Below are 19,004 nucleotides of genomic sequence, written 5' to 3'. Positions count from 1 at the left end.
AGACAACGATAACTACCTGCCTCTGATTGAGGACCACTCCAGGCAACCATAGACTTACCTAGAATACTTAACTAAACACTATGCCATTAACTACAAATCCCCTAGACAAAACAAACCACATAAATCACCCATGTCACACCCTGGCCTAACCAAAATAATAAAGAGAACACAGAATACTAAGACCAGGGCGTGACACCTAGCCCCCCGACACATAAACTACTGCAGCATAAATACTGGAGGCTGAGACAGGAGGGGTCAGGAGACACTGTGGCCCCATCCGAGGACACCCCCGGACAGGGCCAAACAGGAAGGATATAACCCCACCCACTTTGCCAAAGCACAGCCCCCACACCACTAGAGGGATGATGTCATGATGTGCTTGGACCATGTTAGTTTGTTGGTAATGTGGACACCAAGGAACTTGAAGCCCTCAACATGCTCCACTGCAGCCCCATCAATGAGAATGGGGGTGTTCGCTGTCCTCTTTTTCCTGTAGTCCACAATCATCTCCATTGTCTTGATCACATTGAGGGAGAGGTTGTTGTCCTGGCACCACACGGCCAGGTCTCTGACCTCCTCCCTATAGGCTGTCTCGTTGTTGTCGGTGATCAGGCCTACCACTGTTGTGTCATCTGCAAATTTAATGATGGTGTTGGAGTCGTGCCTGGCCATGCAGTCCTGAGTGAACAGGGAGTTCAGGAGGGGGCTGAGCACGCACCCCTGAGGGGCCCCCTGTGTTGAGGATCAGCGTGGCGGATGTGTTGTTACCTACCCTTACCACCTGGGGGCGGCCCGTCAGGATGTCCAGGATCCAGTTGCAGAGGGGGGTGTTTAGTCCCAGGGTCCTTAGCTTACTGATGAGCTTTGAGGGCACTTTGGTGTTGAACGCTCTGCTGCAGTCAATGAATAGCATTCTCACATAGGTGTTCCTTTTGTCCAGGTGGGAAAGGGCAGTGTGGAGTGCAATAGAGACTGCATCATGTGTGAATCTGTTGGGGCAGTATGCAAATTGGAGTGGGTCTCTGGTTTCTGAGATGATGGTGTTGATGTGAGCCATGACCAGCATTTCAAAGCACTTCATGGCTATAGACGTGAGTGCTACAGGTCGGTAGTCATTTAGGCAGGTTAGCTTAGTGTTCTTGGGAACAGGCACGGTGGTGGTCTGCTTTTAACATGTTGGCATTACAGACTCAGACAGGGAGAGGTTGAAAATGTCAGTGGAGACACTTTCTAGTTGGCCAGCGCATGCTCATAGTACAAGTCCTGGTAATCCGTTTGGCCCTGCGGCCTTGTGAACGTTGACCTGTCTAAAGGTCTTACTCACATCGGTTGCATAGAGCGTGATCACACAGTCTTCCGGTATAGCTGGTGCTCTCATGCATGTTTCAGTGTTATTTGCCTCAAAGCGAGCATAGAAGTAGTTTAGCTCGTCTGGTAGGCTCGTGTCACAGGGCAGCTCTCGGCTGTGCTTGCCTTTATAGTCTGTAATGGTTTGCAGGCCCTGCCACATCCAACAAGCGTCAGAGCCAGTGTAGTACGATTCGATCTACACCCTGTATTGACGCTTTGCCTGTTTGATGGTTCGTCGGAGGGCATAGCGGGATTTCTTATAAGCTTCCGGGTTATATTTCCGCTCCTTGAAAGTGGCAGCTCTAGCCTTTATCTCAGTGTGGATGCTTCCTGTAATCCATGGCTTCTGGTTGGGGTATGTACGTACGGTCATTGTGGGGACGACATCATTGATGCACTTATTGATGAAGCCAATGACAGATGTGGTGTACTCCTCAATGCCATCGGAGGAATCCCGGAACATATTCCAGTCTGTGATAGCAAAACAGTCCTGTAGCTTAGCATCTGCTTCATCTGACCACTTTTTTATTGATCTAGTCACTGGTGCTTCTTGCTTAAATTTTAGCTTGTAAGCAGGAATCAGGAGGATGGGAAAATGGTCAGATTTGCCAAATGGTGAGGGAGAGCTTTGTATGCATCTCTGTGTGTGGAGTATAGGTGGTCTTGAGTTCTTTTCCCTCTGGTTGCACATTTAACATGCTGATAGAAACTTGGTAAAACCAATTTAAGTTTCTCTGCATTAAAGTCCCCGGCTACTAGGAGCGCCGCCTCTGGGTGAGCGTTTTCTTGTTTTCTTACGGCAGAATACAGCTCATTCAATGCTATCTTCCCAGTAACCCGTCCATTTTATTGTCCAACAATTGCATGCTTGCTAGCAGAATTGAGGGAAGTGGGGGTTCATTCGATAGCCTCCGACTTCTCAGAAAGCAGCCTGCTCTCCAGCCTCTCTTTCTCCGCCTCCTCTTCATGCAGATCACTGGGGTTGGACCTGTTCCCAAGGGAGCCGTATATCCTCCGCCTCGGGCTAGTCAGAGTCGTAAAAGAAGAAAACGAATTGTGCTAGTCCGTGGTGAGTAATCGCAGTCCTGATGTCTAGAAGTTATTTTCGATCATAAGAGACGGTAACGGAAACATGATGTACAAAAAGAGTCAAAAACATGTTACAAACAACGCAGATAAACAAACAAAACAACACAATCGGTTGGGGCGCGTAAAACGTCTACCTTCTGCTCTGGCGCCATCTATTTTACTGTTTTGGCATTAAGACGTGAAACATATCCGTTTCTAAACAATGTAAAAATAAGAATGATTGCGTTAATAAAGCTGCATACAAACATGGTCTCTTTTTTGCTTTCTTGAGTAAGGCAGCTCCAAAATGCAGGGGTTTCAGCCTAGCTCAGCCACAGCTTTCTGTGGTGGTGGGGCAGCCAGCAGAAAATATGAGGGGTTGGTAATGTTCTCTAGTTCGCCCCTGTGATTGACTCAGTGTTGTGTCACTCATGGGGAACTACGTAACCGAAAAATCTACGTGGAGAGCTTGAAATTTCAAGCCCCTTGGGTGCTGCCATAGAGTTACTGTACATTAGAAGTGCACAGCCAAGAAGGCTCAAGGTCATTGGCCAAAGATAAAATGACATCAAATCAAGTCATATCTACCATAGCTTTGATTGGACTGATGATGTCAACATCATACTTTCAAAATCTTAGGGAGCAAGCTAGACAAGCAGTCATCATCATGAATCATGTCGACAAATTACTGGCAAATCCTTTTCAATCCTTGTCATATGAAGATAAATTACACAATAAGTTGAAAATGGCAATTTCAACAATGAGTGGTTTGGAAAGAATCAGTCAATCATTCAAATGTATTTATAAAGCCCTTTTTACATCAGCAGATGTCACAAAGTGCTATACAGAAACCCAGCCTAAAACACCAAACAGCAAGCAATGCAGATGTAGAAGCACAGTGGCTAGGAAAAACTCCCTGGAAAGGCAAGAACCTGGGAAGAAATCTAGAGAGGAACCAGGCTCTGAGGGGTGGCCAGTCCTCTTCTGGCTGTGCCGGGTTGAGATTATAACAAAACATGGCCAAGATGTTCATAGATGACCAGCAGGGTCAAATACTAATAATAATCACAGTGTTTGTAGATTGAGCAACAGGTTGAAACTGGAGCAGCAGCACGACAAGGTGGACTGGGGACAGCAAGGAGTCATTAGGCCAGGTAGTCCTGAGGCGTGGTCCCGGGCTCAGGTTCTCCAGGAGGGGAGAGGGAGAGAGAGAGAGAATTATAGAGAGCATACTTAAATTCAAACAGGACACCGGATAAGACAGGAGAAATATTCCAGACATAACAGACTCACCCTAGCCCCCTGACATAAACTATTGCAGCATAAATACTGGAGGCTGAGACAGGAGGGGTCGGGAGACACTATGGCCCTGTCCAATGATACCCCAGGACAGGGCCAACCAGGCAGGATATAACCCCACCCACTTTGTCAAAGCACGGCCCCCACACCACTAGAGGGATATCTTCAACCACCAACTAACTACCATGAGACAAGGCTGAGTATAGCCCACGAAGATCTCCCCCACGGCATGAACCCGAGGGGGGTGCCAACCCGGACAGGAAGATCACGTCAGTGACTCAACCCACTCAAGTGACGCACCCCTCCTAGGGACGGGATGGAAGAGCACCAGTAAGTCAGTGACTCAGCCCCCATAATAGGGTTAGAGGCAGAGAATCCCGGTGGAGAGAGGGGAACCGGCCAGGCAGAGACAGCAAGGGCAACTCGTTGCTCCAGTGCCTTTCCGTTCACCTTCACACCTCTGGGCCAGACTACACTCAATCATATGACCTACTGAAGAGATCTGTTTTCAATAAAAGACTTAAAGGTTGAGACTGAGTCTGCATCTCTCACATGGATAGGCAGACCATTCCATAAAAATGGAGCTCAATTAGGAGAAAGACCTGCCCCCAGCTGTTTGCTTAGGAATTCTAGGGACAATAAGGAGGCCTATGTCTTGTGACCGTAACATATGTGTAGGTATGTATGGCAGGACCAAATTGGAGAGATAGGTAGGAGCAAGTCCATGTAATGCTTTGTAAGTTAGCAGTAAACCTTGAAATCAGCCCTAGGCTTAAAAGGAAGCCAGTGTAGAGAGGCTAGGACTGGAGTAATATAATCACCTTTTTTGGTTCTAGTCAAGATTCTAGCAGCCGTGTTTAGCACTAACTGAAGTTTATTTAGTGCTTTATCCAGGTAGCCGGAAAGTAGAGCAGTCTAATCTGGAATTGGCAAAAGCAAGGGTTAACTTTTGTGCATAATTTTTGGACAGAAAGTTTCTGATTTTTGCAATGATACGAAGATGGAAAAAAGCTGTCCTTGAAATAGTATGTTATATATGTTCGTCAAAATAGAGATCAGGGTCCAGAGTAACGCCAAGGTCCTTCACAGTTTTATTTGAGACGACTTTACAACCATCAAGATTTTGGGGCTTCACCGTGTTTCATCGAAATGGACAGCTGTGTATTGTCTGCAATGCAGTGAAAGTTAACATTGTGTTTCCGAATGACATCAACAAGAGGTAAAATATATAGCGAAAACAATAGTGGTCCTAAAACGGAACCTTGAGGAACACCGAAATGTACAGTTGATTTGTCAGAGGACAAACCATCCACAGAGACAAACTGATATCTTTCCGATAGATAAGATCTAAACCAGGCCAGAATTTGTCCGTGTAGACTAAAAGCAACAGCTTTTTCCCAAATTTTGGAGAGGAATGGGAGATTCGATATAGGCCAATAGTTTTTTATTTTCTGTGTCAAGGTTTGGCTTTTTCAAGAGAGGCTTTATTACTGCCATTTTTAGTGAGTTTGATACACACCTGGTGGATAGGGAGCCGTTTATTATGTTCAACATAGGAGGGCCAAGCACAGGAAGCAACTCTTTCAGTAGTATAGTTGGAATAGGGTCCAGTACGCAGCTTGAAGGTTTAGAGGCCATTACTATTTTCATGAATGTGTCCAAGAGATGTAGGATTTTAAAAAACTTGAGTGTCTCCCTTGATCCTAGGTCCTGGTAGTGTTGTGCAGACTCGGGACAACTGAGCTTTGGAGAAATATGCATATTTAAAGAGGAGTCCGTAATTTGCTTTCTAATGATCACAATCTTTTCGTCAAAGAAGTTCATGAATTTATCACTGCTGAAGTAAAAGCCATCCTCTCTTGGGGAATGCTGCTTGTTAATTAGCTTTGCGACAGTATCAAAAATAAATGTAGGATTGTTCTTATTCTCCTAATTAAGTTGGAAAAATAGGATGATCGAGAAGTGTGAGGGCTCTTCGATGTTGCACTGTACAGTCTTTCCAAGCTAGTCGGAAGACTTCCAGTTTGGTGGAGCGCCATTCCGTATTTCAATTTTTTGAAGCTTGCTTCAAGGCTCCAGTATTTTCTGTATACCAGGGAGCTAGTTTCTTATGACAAATGTTTTTTGTTTTTAGTGGTGCAACTGCATCTAGTGTATTCCGCAAGGTTAAATTTAGTTCCTCGGGTGGTTAACCAATTTTTGTACTCCTTGGGTAGGTGGAGAAAGTCTGGAAGGGCATCTAGGAATCTTTGGGTTGTCTGAGAATTTATAGCACAGCTTTTGATGATCCTTGGTTGTGGTCTGAGCAGATTATTTGTTGCGATTGCAAACGTAATAAATTGGTGGTCCGAATGTCCAGGATTATGAGGAAAAACATTAAGATCCACAATATTTATTCCATGGGACAAAACTAGGTCCAGAGTATGACTTTGGCAGTGTGTAGGTCCGGAGACATGTTGGACAAAACCCACTGAGTCGATGATGGCTACGAAATACTTTTTGAGTGGGTCTGTGGACTTTTCCATGTCAACGTTAAAGTCACCAAAAATGTGAATATTATCTGCCATGACTACAAGGTCCGATAGGATTTCAGGGAACTCAGTGAGAAGAGAAACGCTGTATACGGCCCAGGAGGCCTGTAAACAGTAGCTACAAAAAGTGATTGAGTAGGCTGCATAGATTTCATGAGTAGAAACTCAAAAGACAAAAACGCAGTAATTTTTTCTTTAGTAAATTAAAATTTGCTATTGTAAATGTTAGCAACACAACGCGGTTGGATTAACAAGAAGTTAGCTTTTAAATGATGTATGTTCATGAATGTTTAATATTACAATTTTGTCATTTGAATTTGGCCTGCTCCAGCTTCACCGGATGTTGTCCATTTTGACTCCGATAGCGGGATCCTTGCGCTAAGAGGTTTTAAAGGTCTCTTTTCCAAGTATAAAAGGATAAACATTCAACATCATGGGCCGGAAAAGGTTGAATACATTGCCCACACTGTCAATCAGCATGACTTCTGCTGCATTCAAAACAACTGGAAACTCTGAACTGGGAAATCTTAGACTTCATTGAGTTCAAGACAACTGGGAACACAGAAAAAAACTAGTTCAGACTGAGAAAAATACGTTTTGAACAGTTATTTGGAAAGGCACACACCTGTCTATATAATATACCAGCATTGACGGTCTCCAAGAACACAGTGGTCTCCGTCATTAAAAAAATGGAAGAAGTTTGGAACCACCAAGACTCTTCCTAGAGCTGGCCGCACTCCACCAATCAGGCCTTTATACTTATACAGCCCGCTTGGAGTTTGCCAAAAGGCACCTAAAGACTCGCAGACCATGAGAAACAAGATTCTCTAGTCTGTTGAAACCAAGATTGAACCTTTTGGCCTGAATGCCAAGCGTCACGTCTGGAGGAAACCTGGCATCATCCCTACGGTGAAACATGATGGAGCAAGAAGCATCATGCTGTTGGGATGTTTTTCAGCAGCAGAGACTGGGAGACTAGTCAGGATCAAGGGAAAGATTAATGGAGCAAAGTACAGAGAGGTCCTTGATGAAAACCTGTTCCAGAGCGCTCAGGACTAGAGGTCGACCGATTAATCGGAATGTCCGATTAATTAGGGCCGATTTCAAGTTTTCATAACTTATTTAATATTTATTTAACTAGGCAAGTCAGTTATGAACACATTCTTATTTTCAATGACGGCCTAGGAACAGTGGGTTAACTGCCTTGTTCAGGGGCAGAACGACAGATTTTCACCTTGTCAGCTCGGGGGATCCAATCTTGAAACCTTACAGTTAACTAGTCCAACGCAATAACGACCCGTCTCTCTCTCATTGCACTCCACAAGGAGACGCGAACGCGAATGCAGTAAGCCAATGTAAGTTGCTAGCCAGGAAGAAAGCATGGCCAGCCGTAGAAAAATGTTTATTGAAATGTTCGATTATCATGGATTTATCGGTGGTGACCATGTTACCTAGCCTCAGTGCAGTGGGCAGCTGGGAGGAGGTGCTCTTGTTCTCCATGGACTTTACAGTGTAGCCTTTGATTTCCTGACTGACTGCGTGTATTGGTTCCTGACTTCCCTGAACAGTTGCATGTCGCGGGGGCTATTTGATGCTATTGCAGTCTGCCGCAGTCATGTCTGGAGTGAACCAAAGGCTATATCTGTTCTAAGTTCTATTTTGTTTTTAAAGTGGCATGCTTATTTAAGATGGTGAGGAAATTACTTTTAAAGAATGACCAGGCATCCTCGACTGATGGGATGAGGTCAAAATCGTTTCAGGATACTCGTGCCAGGTCGATTAGAAAGGCCTGCTCGCAGAAGTGATTTAGGGAGCCTTTGACAGTGATGAGGGGTGGTCATTTGACCGTGGACCCATGAGGCAGTGATCGCTGAGATCCTGGTTGAAAACAGCAGAGGTGTATTTGCAGGGCAAGTTGGTCAGGATAATATCTATGACGGGTGCCAATGTTTACAGATTTAGGGTTGTACCTGGTGGGTTCCTTTATGATTTGTGTGAGATTGAGGGCATCTAGCTTAGATTGTAGGACTGCTGGGGTGTTAAGCATATCCCAGTTTAGGTCACCTAACAGAACGAACTCTGAAGATAGATGAGGGGCAATCAATTCACATATGGTGTCCAGGGCACAGATGGGAGCTGAGGGGGGTCTATAACAGGCGGCAACAGTGAGAGACTTATTTCTGGAGAGATTCATTTTTAAAATTAGAAGCTCAAACTGTTTGGGCATAGACCTGGAAAGTATGACAGAACTTTGCAAGCTACCTCTGCAGTAGATTGCAACTCCTCCCCCTTTGGCAGTTCTATCTTGACGGAAAATGTTGTAATTGGGTATGGAAATCTCCAAATTTTTGGTGGCCTTCCTAAGCCAGGATTCAGACACGACAAGGACATCAGGGTTGGCTGAGTGTGCTAAAGCAGTGAGTAAAACAGGAGGAGACTTCTGATGTTAACATGCATGTATCAAAGGTTTTTTCGATTACAGAAGTCAACAAATGAGAGTGCCTGGGGACATGCAGGGCCTGCGTTAACCTCTACATCACCTGAGGAACAGAGGAGGAGTAGGATGAGGGTACGGCTTAAGGCTATCAAAACTGGTCGTCTAGTGCGTTGGGGACAGAGAATAAAAGGAGCAGATTTCTGGGCATGGTAGAATAGATTCAGGGCATAATATGCAGACAGGGGTATGGTATGGTGCGGGTACAGTGGAGGTAAGCCCAGGCACTAAGTGATGATAAGGTTGCATCTCTGGACGTGCTGGTTATACTGGGTGGGGTAATGTGTTGGGGGTGGAACAAAGGAGGAATCTGAGGCATGTAGAGTGGGACTAGGGGCTCCACTGTAAACTAAAACAATGATAACTATCCTAAGCAACAGTATACAAGGCATATTGACATTTGAGAGACATAAAGCGAGGCATAGAGCAATCACAGGTGTTGATTGGGAGAGCTAGCTAAGACAACAATGGGTAAGACAACAACAGCTAATCAGCTAAGACAACAACAGGAAATATGGCAATGAATGGGCAGAGAGGGTCTAGGGCCGACAGATAGTTTATTTTTTATTTTTTATGGAGTGCAGCAGTCCATGAACAGTTCAGCAGGCATCAGCTATGTAGCCAAGTGATCATAGGGTCCAGTGAACAGCAATAGGTAGAACAGGGAAGCCGCGGGGTAGTCGTTACTACACTAGCATGCGGGAGACACAGCGTTTAAAGTTAGCAGGCCGGGGTCTGTAGAAGCGTCTGCTCCGACGTCCGGCCATGGCCGGATGGATGAGGCCACAGAGGACGGAATTACATCTGCGGACCAGTCGTGGTGGTACGGCGGGGCGCCGTGTCGACAAAGGGTCCGGGCCATATGGCGAGAGAGGTATTGTAGTTGTAGTAATTTAGTTTGCTAGCCGGGAGATGCGCCTGGCTCGCGGCTAACTGGTGCTAGCTTCAGGGCAGGGGCGTTAGCCACTATAGCCACTCAGTAGCAGCTAGTTAGCAGCAATGATCCACTTCAAGGGTCCAGAGCTTACGGCAAGTATCCGGTGGAGTAGTGGATTCTAGCCGTGTCCGGGAGGCATCGGCTGGGTAACCGGGTGATCACAGAGTAGTCCGGGAGGTGGGCCTGGCTCAGGGCTAGCTTCGGGGCTGGGTCACTCGGTGGCAGCTAGCTAGCTGTGATGATCAGAAGTAATGATCCAGGGTTTACTGCAGGAATCAGGCGTTGTAGTTGAGAAAAACAGTCAGAGGCTGGTAGGTATTATCCAGGCTAATAAAAACAGTTGGTGCCTGTGCAGAAAGTAAAGGCCGCTAGCAGTGGCTAACAAAGACTAAATAGCTAGTAGCTAATTAGCTGGTTAGCTTCTGATGACTAGCTTCTTATGGTGGTTCTGGCTATAAGGTCTAAAAAAAATAGCGGATAGCGGTGTCACATTGAGTGAGCAGGGTTACCGGAAGGTATATTTAATTTAAAAATAGAAAAGAGACTTAAAATAAATTGAAATATATACAAAAAAGACGAAAAAAGTAACGGAATGACTTTTGCATCCTCCAGGCCTGAGGGCACACACTTTCTAGTAGGCTTAAAATGAAGATATGACACTTTGTGACAACTGCTGCTCTATAGATGCATTTGATTGTTCATTTTTCTCATCTCATCTGCACGTTTCTGTTGTCTTTAATCTTGTTTCCGCCACTCTGTCAATCTACTTAGTTTGTCGATATCTTTCTGGGCCAAGTCAAACAGAGACGTTTTTTAACATGACTTTTAGACTCTTTAGTCAAACTCCCCACGAAAACAAACAGTCAGCTACAGTAACTGGAAGGCTGAGAGGCTGTGATATACAGAGTGAGGTTTTCAGGTCTTATACAGCAGGTTAATTCACCATAGTCTCTCCTGTCCAATCACAGTCATGGACTGGGTCTATTCAACACTCTGGTGAGTCTACTGTTGTTGTTTCTATTTGTTTCTATTGCTGTTTCTGGCAAATGTTCCATGTCTCCCCTGCTTGGATTCAAGCTGTCGTAATATTACTAAACAGGTGTTCAGTTACAGTGATTTACACCCATATTAAGTATGAATTATAAGATCATGACTAATCACTTTTTGTATGGTATGTCTCAACATGATTATTTTATGATCAGACACACTTAGTCTCAAATCTCCCCTTCCCATATACTGTGTGTCCAGGCTGCTGGGTGTGTCTGTGTGTGAGTTTTGGGTTCCAGTCTCTTCTGCAGTGATTGGCTGTGGGGAACCTGAACCGTTGCCGAATGGAAGGGTGACGTTCATATCTGGCTCTCAGAACCAGCACCTCTCAGTCATTCAGTACCAATGCAATGCGCAGTTCTACAGTCTTCCTGAAGGACATAACGGTGATACTAAAATCATCCTTATATTGTTTTATCTTATCTGTTTTTAACCTACAAAACCTACAACTATTCACTGCCTAATGCATGTATTGTGTAATGACATCTCTGTCACGCATGTTTACCAGGAAACTTCACATGCTCATCAGACGGAAAATGGAAAGACCGCCTGAACAGCTCACTGATTCCTCAATGTATCCCAGGTAACTCACAGTTTCACCCTTGAGTGTGTGTTTGTGTGTGTGTACTGTATGTTTTCTCTCCCTGTGTGTATCTACAGTCAGTCTGTCTCGGGATGAACAGTAGGGTTCTCTGTCTGTCCATAGTGTGTGGTTGTCCTACAGTGAAACTTTCAGGATTTGGAAGGATTTTGGGGGGAAAGCCAGCTCCAGCTGGATCCTTCCCCTGGCAGGTGTTGTTGACAGGTAATGGTAGAGGAGGAGGGATAGTGGTCGGGGACCGCTGGATCATGACTGCAGCACATGTCCTGGATCTATATCGCAGGGAATTTCCTAGGGTGAGTTGTGTGTGTTAATGAATAGAAACATGGGTTACCTTTCTGACTTGACTCATCTGTCTCTGTGCTAGATATGTGATATGATACAATGGAAAAATGGACTGTCTGACTGCTGATTAAGTGTACATCTTAAGTGTGACTAATTTACCCTGTCCAAAGGTATATGTTGGACACAACAATGTGGAAATGCTCATCCAGTCTCCACCTCTTGAGGTCGCCTCTCTCCATATTCACCCTGAATACAACAATATAGGTGATGTAAACTACGACCATGACATCGCCCTGATCCATCTCAAACATCCAATCACATTCAATGCTCATATCATGCCACTGTGTCTGCCAGCAAAGGACGCTAAATATCCGACTGGGCGGAATGGGTAAGCGTAGGTTTTATGTCTAAAACAGTCAGCTGCAAATATCTGCATGTAATCTTTTACTCAATTTGTGCATTTTTGCAGATTTTTGTATTGATTGTTAAAATTGTTGAGTCGCACAACAGCTTATGTCTATTCCGTTCTTCTCTCTTTCTCTCTGCTTCAGCTTAATTTCAGGATTTGGCTACAAAGAGTTTGATATGGCTACCAATAACCTCATGTATGTTCCTCTACCTGTGGTGAACCAGACAATCTGTAGAAAATCTATTGAGAAGGTGAAAAATGAAACAAATCTCAGTCTAACAGACAACATGCTCTGTGCTGGGAATTCTGAGGGAGGCAAGGACTCCTGTACGGGAGACAGTGGAGGAGCGTACATCCTGAAGGAGGGTGATTATTTCTGGGCAGCAGGGATCGTTAGCTGGGGGATTAACTGTGGAAAGCCTGGACAATATGGGGTTTACACCCGTGTGGCTAACTACGTAGACTGGATCAAGAAGACCATAGAGGAGGAAGAGCAAAAAACAAGTGAGAAACATTCTAAAATAGAACTATTATGGATGTGTTTGTGTGTTTTTGTGCATGTGCATGTGCTTTGGCTGTATGCTTTTCAACAGTAATAATGGACCCAATGTGGAATCTGAACCACTGCTGAGAGAATAAATTACATTTGGTTCTTTTCCTGATCCACCAGTCTGTGGAAGACCGATGGTGTCCATAGAAATACACCAAAGGATTCTGGGAGGAGAGGTAGCTCCAAAAGGAACATTTCCCTGGCAGATGCTTCTCAGTGTGGAAGGAGGCCGATCAGGAGGGATGGTCATCGGGGACAGGTGGATCCTGACTGCTGCTCATGGCCTGGTGCATCAACATAACAACCAAGTCATCAAGAAGAGTGAAGTTATGGTAGTGCAATAAAAGATTATGGCAGTGATTAGATAATGACTTGGGCCTGGAGTTTTATCTGATTAACTCTGGTCGAGAATTATAGGCTTATCATAGAAAAACTCCTGGCCTTACATCTGAGATGATGACAAAGGTTGAGGAAGGAGTGGAGAGACAATAAACATGCTTATGGGTGCTCATAGTTGAAGAAACTACTATTTCCACCCAGTAGTTAAATGCAGTAAGTGACTGAAATTCACACACATTTTTATTCACTTCATAACAGGCATACGTTGGCGACAACAATGTGGAAAACCTCCTTCAGTCTCCACCTCTTGAAGTGGCCTCTCTCCATCCTCACCCTGGGTACAGTAACACAGACGGTTTATCCTTCAACCACGACATTGCCTTGATCAAGCTTCAACACCCACTCACATTCAGTAGTTCCATCATGCAGGTGTGTCTGCCTGCAAAGGGTGCTGAATACTCCACTGGAAGAGTTGGGTAAGAGTTTGCTCTCCTGTGCAGTAAATGTTTGATATTTGACAGTATAGTTATTGGGCATTCTCTATTTCTGTTTCCATTGTATTTTTTTTCTTCCTAAAACTACCTCAATGCAATGGAAACGGAAGCTATGATACTGCATTTGTCATTTATCTTTCTCTAGCCCTGTTTATACTTGGTTCTAACTTGCATCCTTTGTCCTGATCTTATCCACATTCTGATTGTCCCCAAATTATTACACAGGTGTAGACAATCAAAAGACACATTGTGATCTGATTGTGATCAGATCATCCTGCCCACCTCCGGAGGTAGTCAGACATACACTGTGTTTGGAAATCTTACATTTGTAGACAGATCTGGACAGAGAATCATTTAAATCATCATCATTATTCCACCTTCTAAAATCATTGACAGACATTGACCGATTACGTCACAATGTGTCTTAGAATAAATTAATATTATTTTGGAAGAAAAGCTGTTTAATAATTTGAACAAATGAAGAGACCAGGAAATTTGGTCACAATGCAGACACAGTCGATGGATAACAGACACATTTTAATAGCATGTGTAGCACAGGAGTTTGACGACACCTTAATTGCCCTCAAAGCTCATCACTAAGCTAAGGACCCTGGGACTAAACACCTCCCTCTGCAACTGGATCCAGGACTTTCTGATGGACCGCCCCCAGGTGGTAAGTGTACGTAACAACAAATCCGCAACACTGATCCTCAACACAGGGGCCCCTCAGGGATGCGTGCTCAGTCCCCTCCTGTGCTCCCAGGTCACTCATGACTGCATGGCCAGGCACGACTCCAACACCATCATGAAGTTTGCCGATGACACAGCAGGCCTGATCACCGAGAACAACGAGACAGCCTGTAGGGAGTAGGTCAGAGACCTGGCCATGTGGTGCCAGGACAACAACCTCTCCCTCAACGTGATCAAGACAAACAAGATGATTGTGGACTATAGGAAAAGATTTGCCAAGCACGACCCCATTCTCATCGACAGGGCTATAATAGAGCAGGTTGAGAGCTTCAAGCTCCTTGGTGTCCATATCCCCAACAAATGAACATGATCCATGCATACCAAGACAGTTGTGAAGAGGGCACGACAAAACCTATTCCCCCTCAGGAGACTGAAAAGATTTGGCATGGGTCCTCAGATCCTCAAAAGGTTTTACAGCTGCACCATCGAGAGCATCCTGATGGGTTGCATCACTGCCTGGTATGGCAGCTGCTCAGCCTCTGACCGCAACCCACTATAGAGGGTAGTGCGTACAGCCCAGTACATCACTGGGGCCAAGCTTCCTGCCATTCAGGACCTCTGTACCAGGCGGTGTCAGATGAAGGCCCTAAAAATTGTCAAAGACTCCAGCCACCCTAGTCATAGACTGTAGTCTCTGCTACCGAACGGCAAGCAGTACCAGAGTGCCAAGTCTAGGTCCAAGAGGCTTCTAAACAGCTTCTATCCCCAAGCTACAAGACTCCTGACCATCTAATCAATTGGCTACCCAGACTATCTACATAGGCGTACAGCTGCCAATTATCAGTAACCATCACTCCTGTGTTCCAATGGCATGTTGTGTTAGCCTTTTAAAATGATAAACTTGGATATGCTAATTGATCATTAGAAAATCATTTTGCAATTATGTTAGCACAGCTGAAAACGGTTGTGCTGATTAAAAAAGCAACAAAACTGGCCTTCATTTGATTGGTTGAGTATCTGGAGCATCAGCATTTGTGGATTTGATTAGATGCTCAAAATGACCAGAAACAAAGAACTTTCTTCTGAAACGCATCAGTCTATTCTTGTTTTGAGAAAGGAAGGCTATTCCATGTGAGAAATTGCCAAGAAACTGAAGATCTCGTACAACGCTGTGTGCTACTCCCTTCACAGAACAGCGCAAACTGGCACTAACCAGACTAGAAAGGCGACTCCGGGATGCTGGCCTACTAGGCAGAGTTGCAAAGAAAAAGCCTTATCTCTGGCCAATAAAATGAAAAGATTGATTTGGGCAAAATAACACAAACACTGGACAGAGGGAACTCTGCCTAGAAGGCCAGTATTCCAGAGTCGCCTCTTCACTGTTGATGTTGAGACTGGTGTTTTGCATTGTTGTTTAAGGGCTTGTAAGTAAGCATTTCACTGTAAGGTTTGTGTGCAGGGCATGTGACAAATAAAAATGGATTTGATTTGATTTGGTGAGGATGGGCATGTGGTACTGGCTGAAGCGGAATCAGTGGAAAGGTATCAACAACATCAAACACATGGTTTCCATGTCTTTGATGCAATTCCATTCGCTACGTTCCAGACATTATTATGAGCCGTCCTCCCCTCAGCAGCCCCTGGAAATGTGGGCACAATCTGAATGTAGACAAGATCAGGACAAAGGATCCATGTTAGCACCAGGTATAAACGGGGCTTCTCTCTCGGTCTCTCTCTCCCGCCCTCCCTCTCTCAGCTGGGTTTCAGGGTTTGGCCTCAAAGATGATGATGAAAAGCCCAGTTACCTCAGATATGTCCGGATTCCCCTGGTGGACCAGGTGAAGTGCAGAAGCTCTATTGATGAGGTGAGGAAGAAGAAGAGAGAAGCCCCTGATTTGACAGACGGCATGTTCTGTGCCGGGTTACCAGAGGGTGGAAAGGACACCTGTGCAGGGGATGGTGGAGGGCCGTATGTCCTGAAGTATGGGGGAGTTTTCTGGGCAGCAGGGATCGCCAGCTGGGGAATTGACTGTGGAGAACCAGGCCAATATGGGGTCTACACCCGTGTAGCTAACTATGTAGAATGGATCGAGAAGACGATGGAGGAGAATCGAAATTAGGGCTGTATAAATTATGCAAGAAATGTTTGAGTTTGTCGAGGATAGCAGCAAATATACAATATAAACACAAGATATGTTTTTTATTGAATTAAGGGTTTTCTGTAACTGGAGCATATTAAATACATGTTGTCTGTTTATTATTACAATTGTTATTATCAACTGTATAGCTCATTTTAATACACTGAGTGTACAAAACATTAGCTCTTTCCATGACATACAGTGCATTCGGAAAGTATTTAGACCCCTTGACTTTTCAAAATGTTATTAAGTTACAGCCTTATTCTAAAATGTATAAAATATAATACAGTTGAAGTAGGAGGTTTTACATACAGTACACCTTAGCCAAATACATTTAAACTCAGTTTTTCACAATTCCTGACATTTAATCCGAGTAAAAAATCCCTGTTTTAGGTCAGTTAGGATAACCACTTTATTTTAAGAATGTGAAATGTCAGAAAAATAGTAGAGCGAATGATTTATTTCAGCTTTTATTTCTTTCAACACATTCCCAGTGGGCCAGAAGTTTACATGCACTCAATTAGTATTTGGTAGCATTGCCTTTAAATTGATTAACTTGGGTCAAACGTTTTGGGTAGCCTTCCACAAGCTTCCCACAATAGGTTGGGTGAATTTTGGCCCATTCCTCCTGACAGAGCTGGTGTAACTGAGTCAGGTTTGTAGGCCTCCTTACTCTCACACACTTTTTCAATTCTGCCCACAAATTTTCAATAGGAGTGAGGTCAGGGCTTTGTGATGGCCACTCCAATAACTTGACTTTGTTGTCCTTAAGCCATTTTCTACAACTTTGGATGTATGCTTGGGGTCATTGTCCATTTGGAAGACCCATTTGCGACCAAGCTTTACTTTGACTGATGTCTTGAGATGTTGCTTCAATATATCCACAATTTTCCCACCTCATGATGGCATCTATTTTGTGAAGTAAATCACCCCCACAACATGATGCTGCCACCCCAGTGCTTCATGGTTGGGATGGTGTTCTTTAGGTTGCAAGCCTCCCCTTTTTCCTCCAAACATAACGATGGTCATTATGGCCAAACAGTTCTATTTTTGTTTCATCAGACCAGAGGACATTTGTTCATAAAGTATGATCTTTGTCCCCACGTACAGTTGCAAACCGTAGTCTGGCTTTTTTTATGGCGGGTTTGAAGCAGTGGCTTCTTCCTTGCTTAGAGGCCTTTCAGGTTATGTTGATATAGGACTCATTTTATTGTGGATATAGATACTTTTGTACCTGTTCCCTCCAGCATCTTCACAAGGTCCTTTGCTGTTGTTCTGGGATTGATTTGCACTTTCCGCACCAAAGTACGTTCATCTCCTGAGCGGTATGATGGCTGCATGGTCCCATGGTGTTTATACTTGCATACTATTGCTTGTACAGATGAACGTGGTACCTTCAGGTGTTTGGAAATTTCTCCCAATGATGAACCAGACTTGTGGAGGTCTACAATTTGTTTTCTGAGGTCTTGACTGATTTATTTTTATTTTCCCATGATGTCAAGCAGAGGCACTGAGTTTGAAGGTAGGCCTTGAAATACATTCACAGGTACACCTCTAATTGACTAAAATTATGTAAATTAGCCTATCAGAAGCTTCTAAAGCCATGACATCATTTTCTGGAATTTTCCAAGCTGTTTAAAGGCACAGTCAACTTAGTATATGTAAGCTTCTGACCCACTGGAATTGTGATACAGTGAATTAAAAGTGAAATAATCTGTCTGTAAACAATTGTTGGAAAAATTACTTGTGTCATGCACAAAGTAGATTGTCATGCACAAACTATTGTTTGTTAACCTTTCTAGTGCAGGCGTTCCGCTAGCGACCGACCTCGACAACATCCGGTGAAATTGCAGAGCGCGAAATTCAAACTACAGAAATATAAATATTTTTACATTCATGAAAATCATGTAATACATCAAAATAAAGCTTAACTTCTTGTTAATCCAGCTGCTGTGTCAGGTTTCAAAAAGGCTTTACGGCAAAAGCACACCATGCGATTATCTGAGGACAGCGCCCTGCATACAAAACGCAGGTGCGACACGAAAGTCAGAAATAGCGATATAATAAATGCCTTACCTTTGAAGATCTTCTTCTGTTGGCACTCCAAAAGGTCCCAGTTACATCACAAATGGTTCTTTTGTTCGATAAAGTCCTTCTTTATATCCATAAAAACTCAGTTTGGCTGGCGTGATTCAGTCAATAATCCACCAGTTTCCCTCCTTCAAAATGCATACAAAATGAATCCCAAACGTTACCAATAAACTTATCCAAACAAGTCAAACAACGTTTATAATCAAACCCTAGGTACCCTAATACGTAAATAAACGATAACATTTCAGACGGAGAATAGTATGTTCATTACCGGAGATAAATACCAAAGAATGCGCTTTCCTCCACGCGCATGGAAACACTACAGCCAAAATGGGAGCCACTTAGAAAAACTAACTTCTAGCTCATTTTTACAAAAATCAGCCTGAAACTCTTTCTAAAGACTGCTGACATCTAGTGGAAGACATAGGAACTGCAATCTGGGAGGTTTTCGCCTTAAAATAAAATTGACAGGCATTGAAAACAGTGGTAGGCTGAATTTTTTTTTGTCCTCTGGGTTTCGCCTGCCAAATCAGTTCTGTTATACTCACAGACGTTATTTTAACAGTTTTACATTTACATTTAAGTCATTTAGCAGACGCTCTTATCCAGAGCGACTTACAAATTGGTGCGTTCACCTTAAGACATCCAGTGGAACTGCCACTTTACAATAGTGCATCTAAA

At 44.0% G+C, this 19,004-nt stretch overlaps 1 protein-coding gene across 1 annotated transcript; it reads left to right on the top strand.

Annotated features, from left to right (window-relative positions):
- Positions 1-10,503: 10,503 nt before the first annotated feature.
- Positions 10,504-16,349, top strand: LOC135575199 (complement C1r subcomponent-like). The gene is made up of 9 exons (XM_065027880.1): positions 10,504-10,675; positions 10,928-11,112; positions 11,235-11,309; positions 11,433-11,623; positions 11,783-12,000; positions 12,164-12,525; positions 12,692-12,903; positions 13,169-13,386; positions 15,851-16,349. The coding sequence occupies exons 1-9, from the start codon at positions 10,650-10,652 to the stop codon at positions 16,212-16,214; spliced, it is 1,851 nt and encodes a 616-aa protein (XP_064883952.1). The 5' UTR covers positions 10,504-10,649; the 3' UTR covers positions 16,215-16,349.
- Positions 16,350-19,004: the final 2,655 nt, after the last annotated feature.

Source organism: Oncorhynchus nerka, linkage group LG14, assembly GCF_034236695.1.
Source record: "Oncorhynchus nerka isolate Pitt River linkage group LG14, Oner_Uvic_2.0, whole genome shotgun sequence".
Classification (NCBI taxonomy): Eukaryota; Metazoa; Chordata; class Actinopteri; order Salmoniformes; family Salmonidae; genus Oncorhynchus; species Oncorhynchus nerka.
Note: the sequence above shows the minus strand (reverse complement) of the source record. Positions and strands in the feature narration are given on the sequence as shown.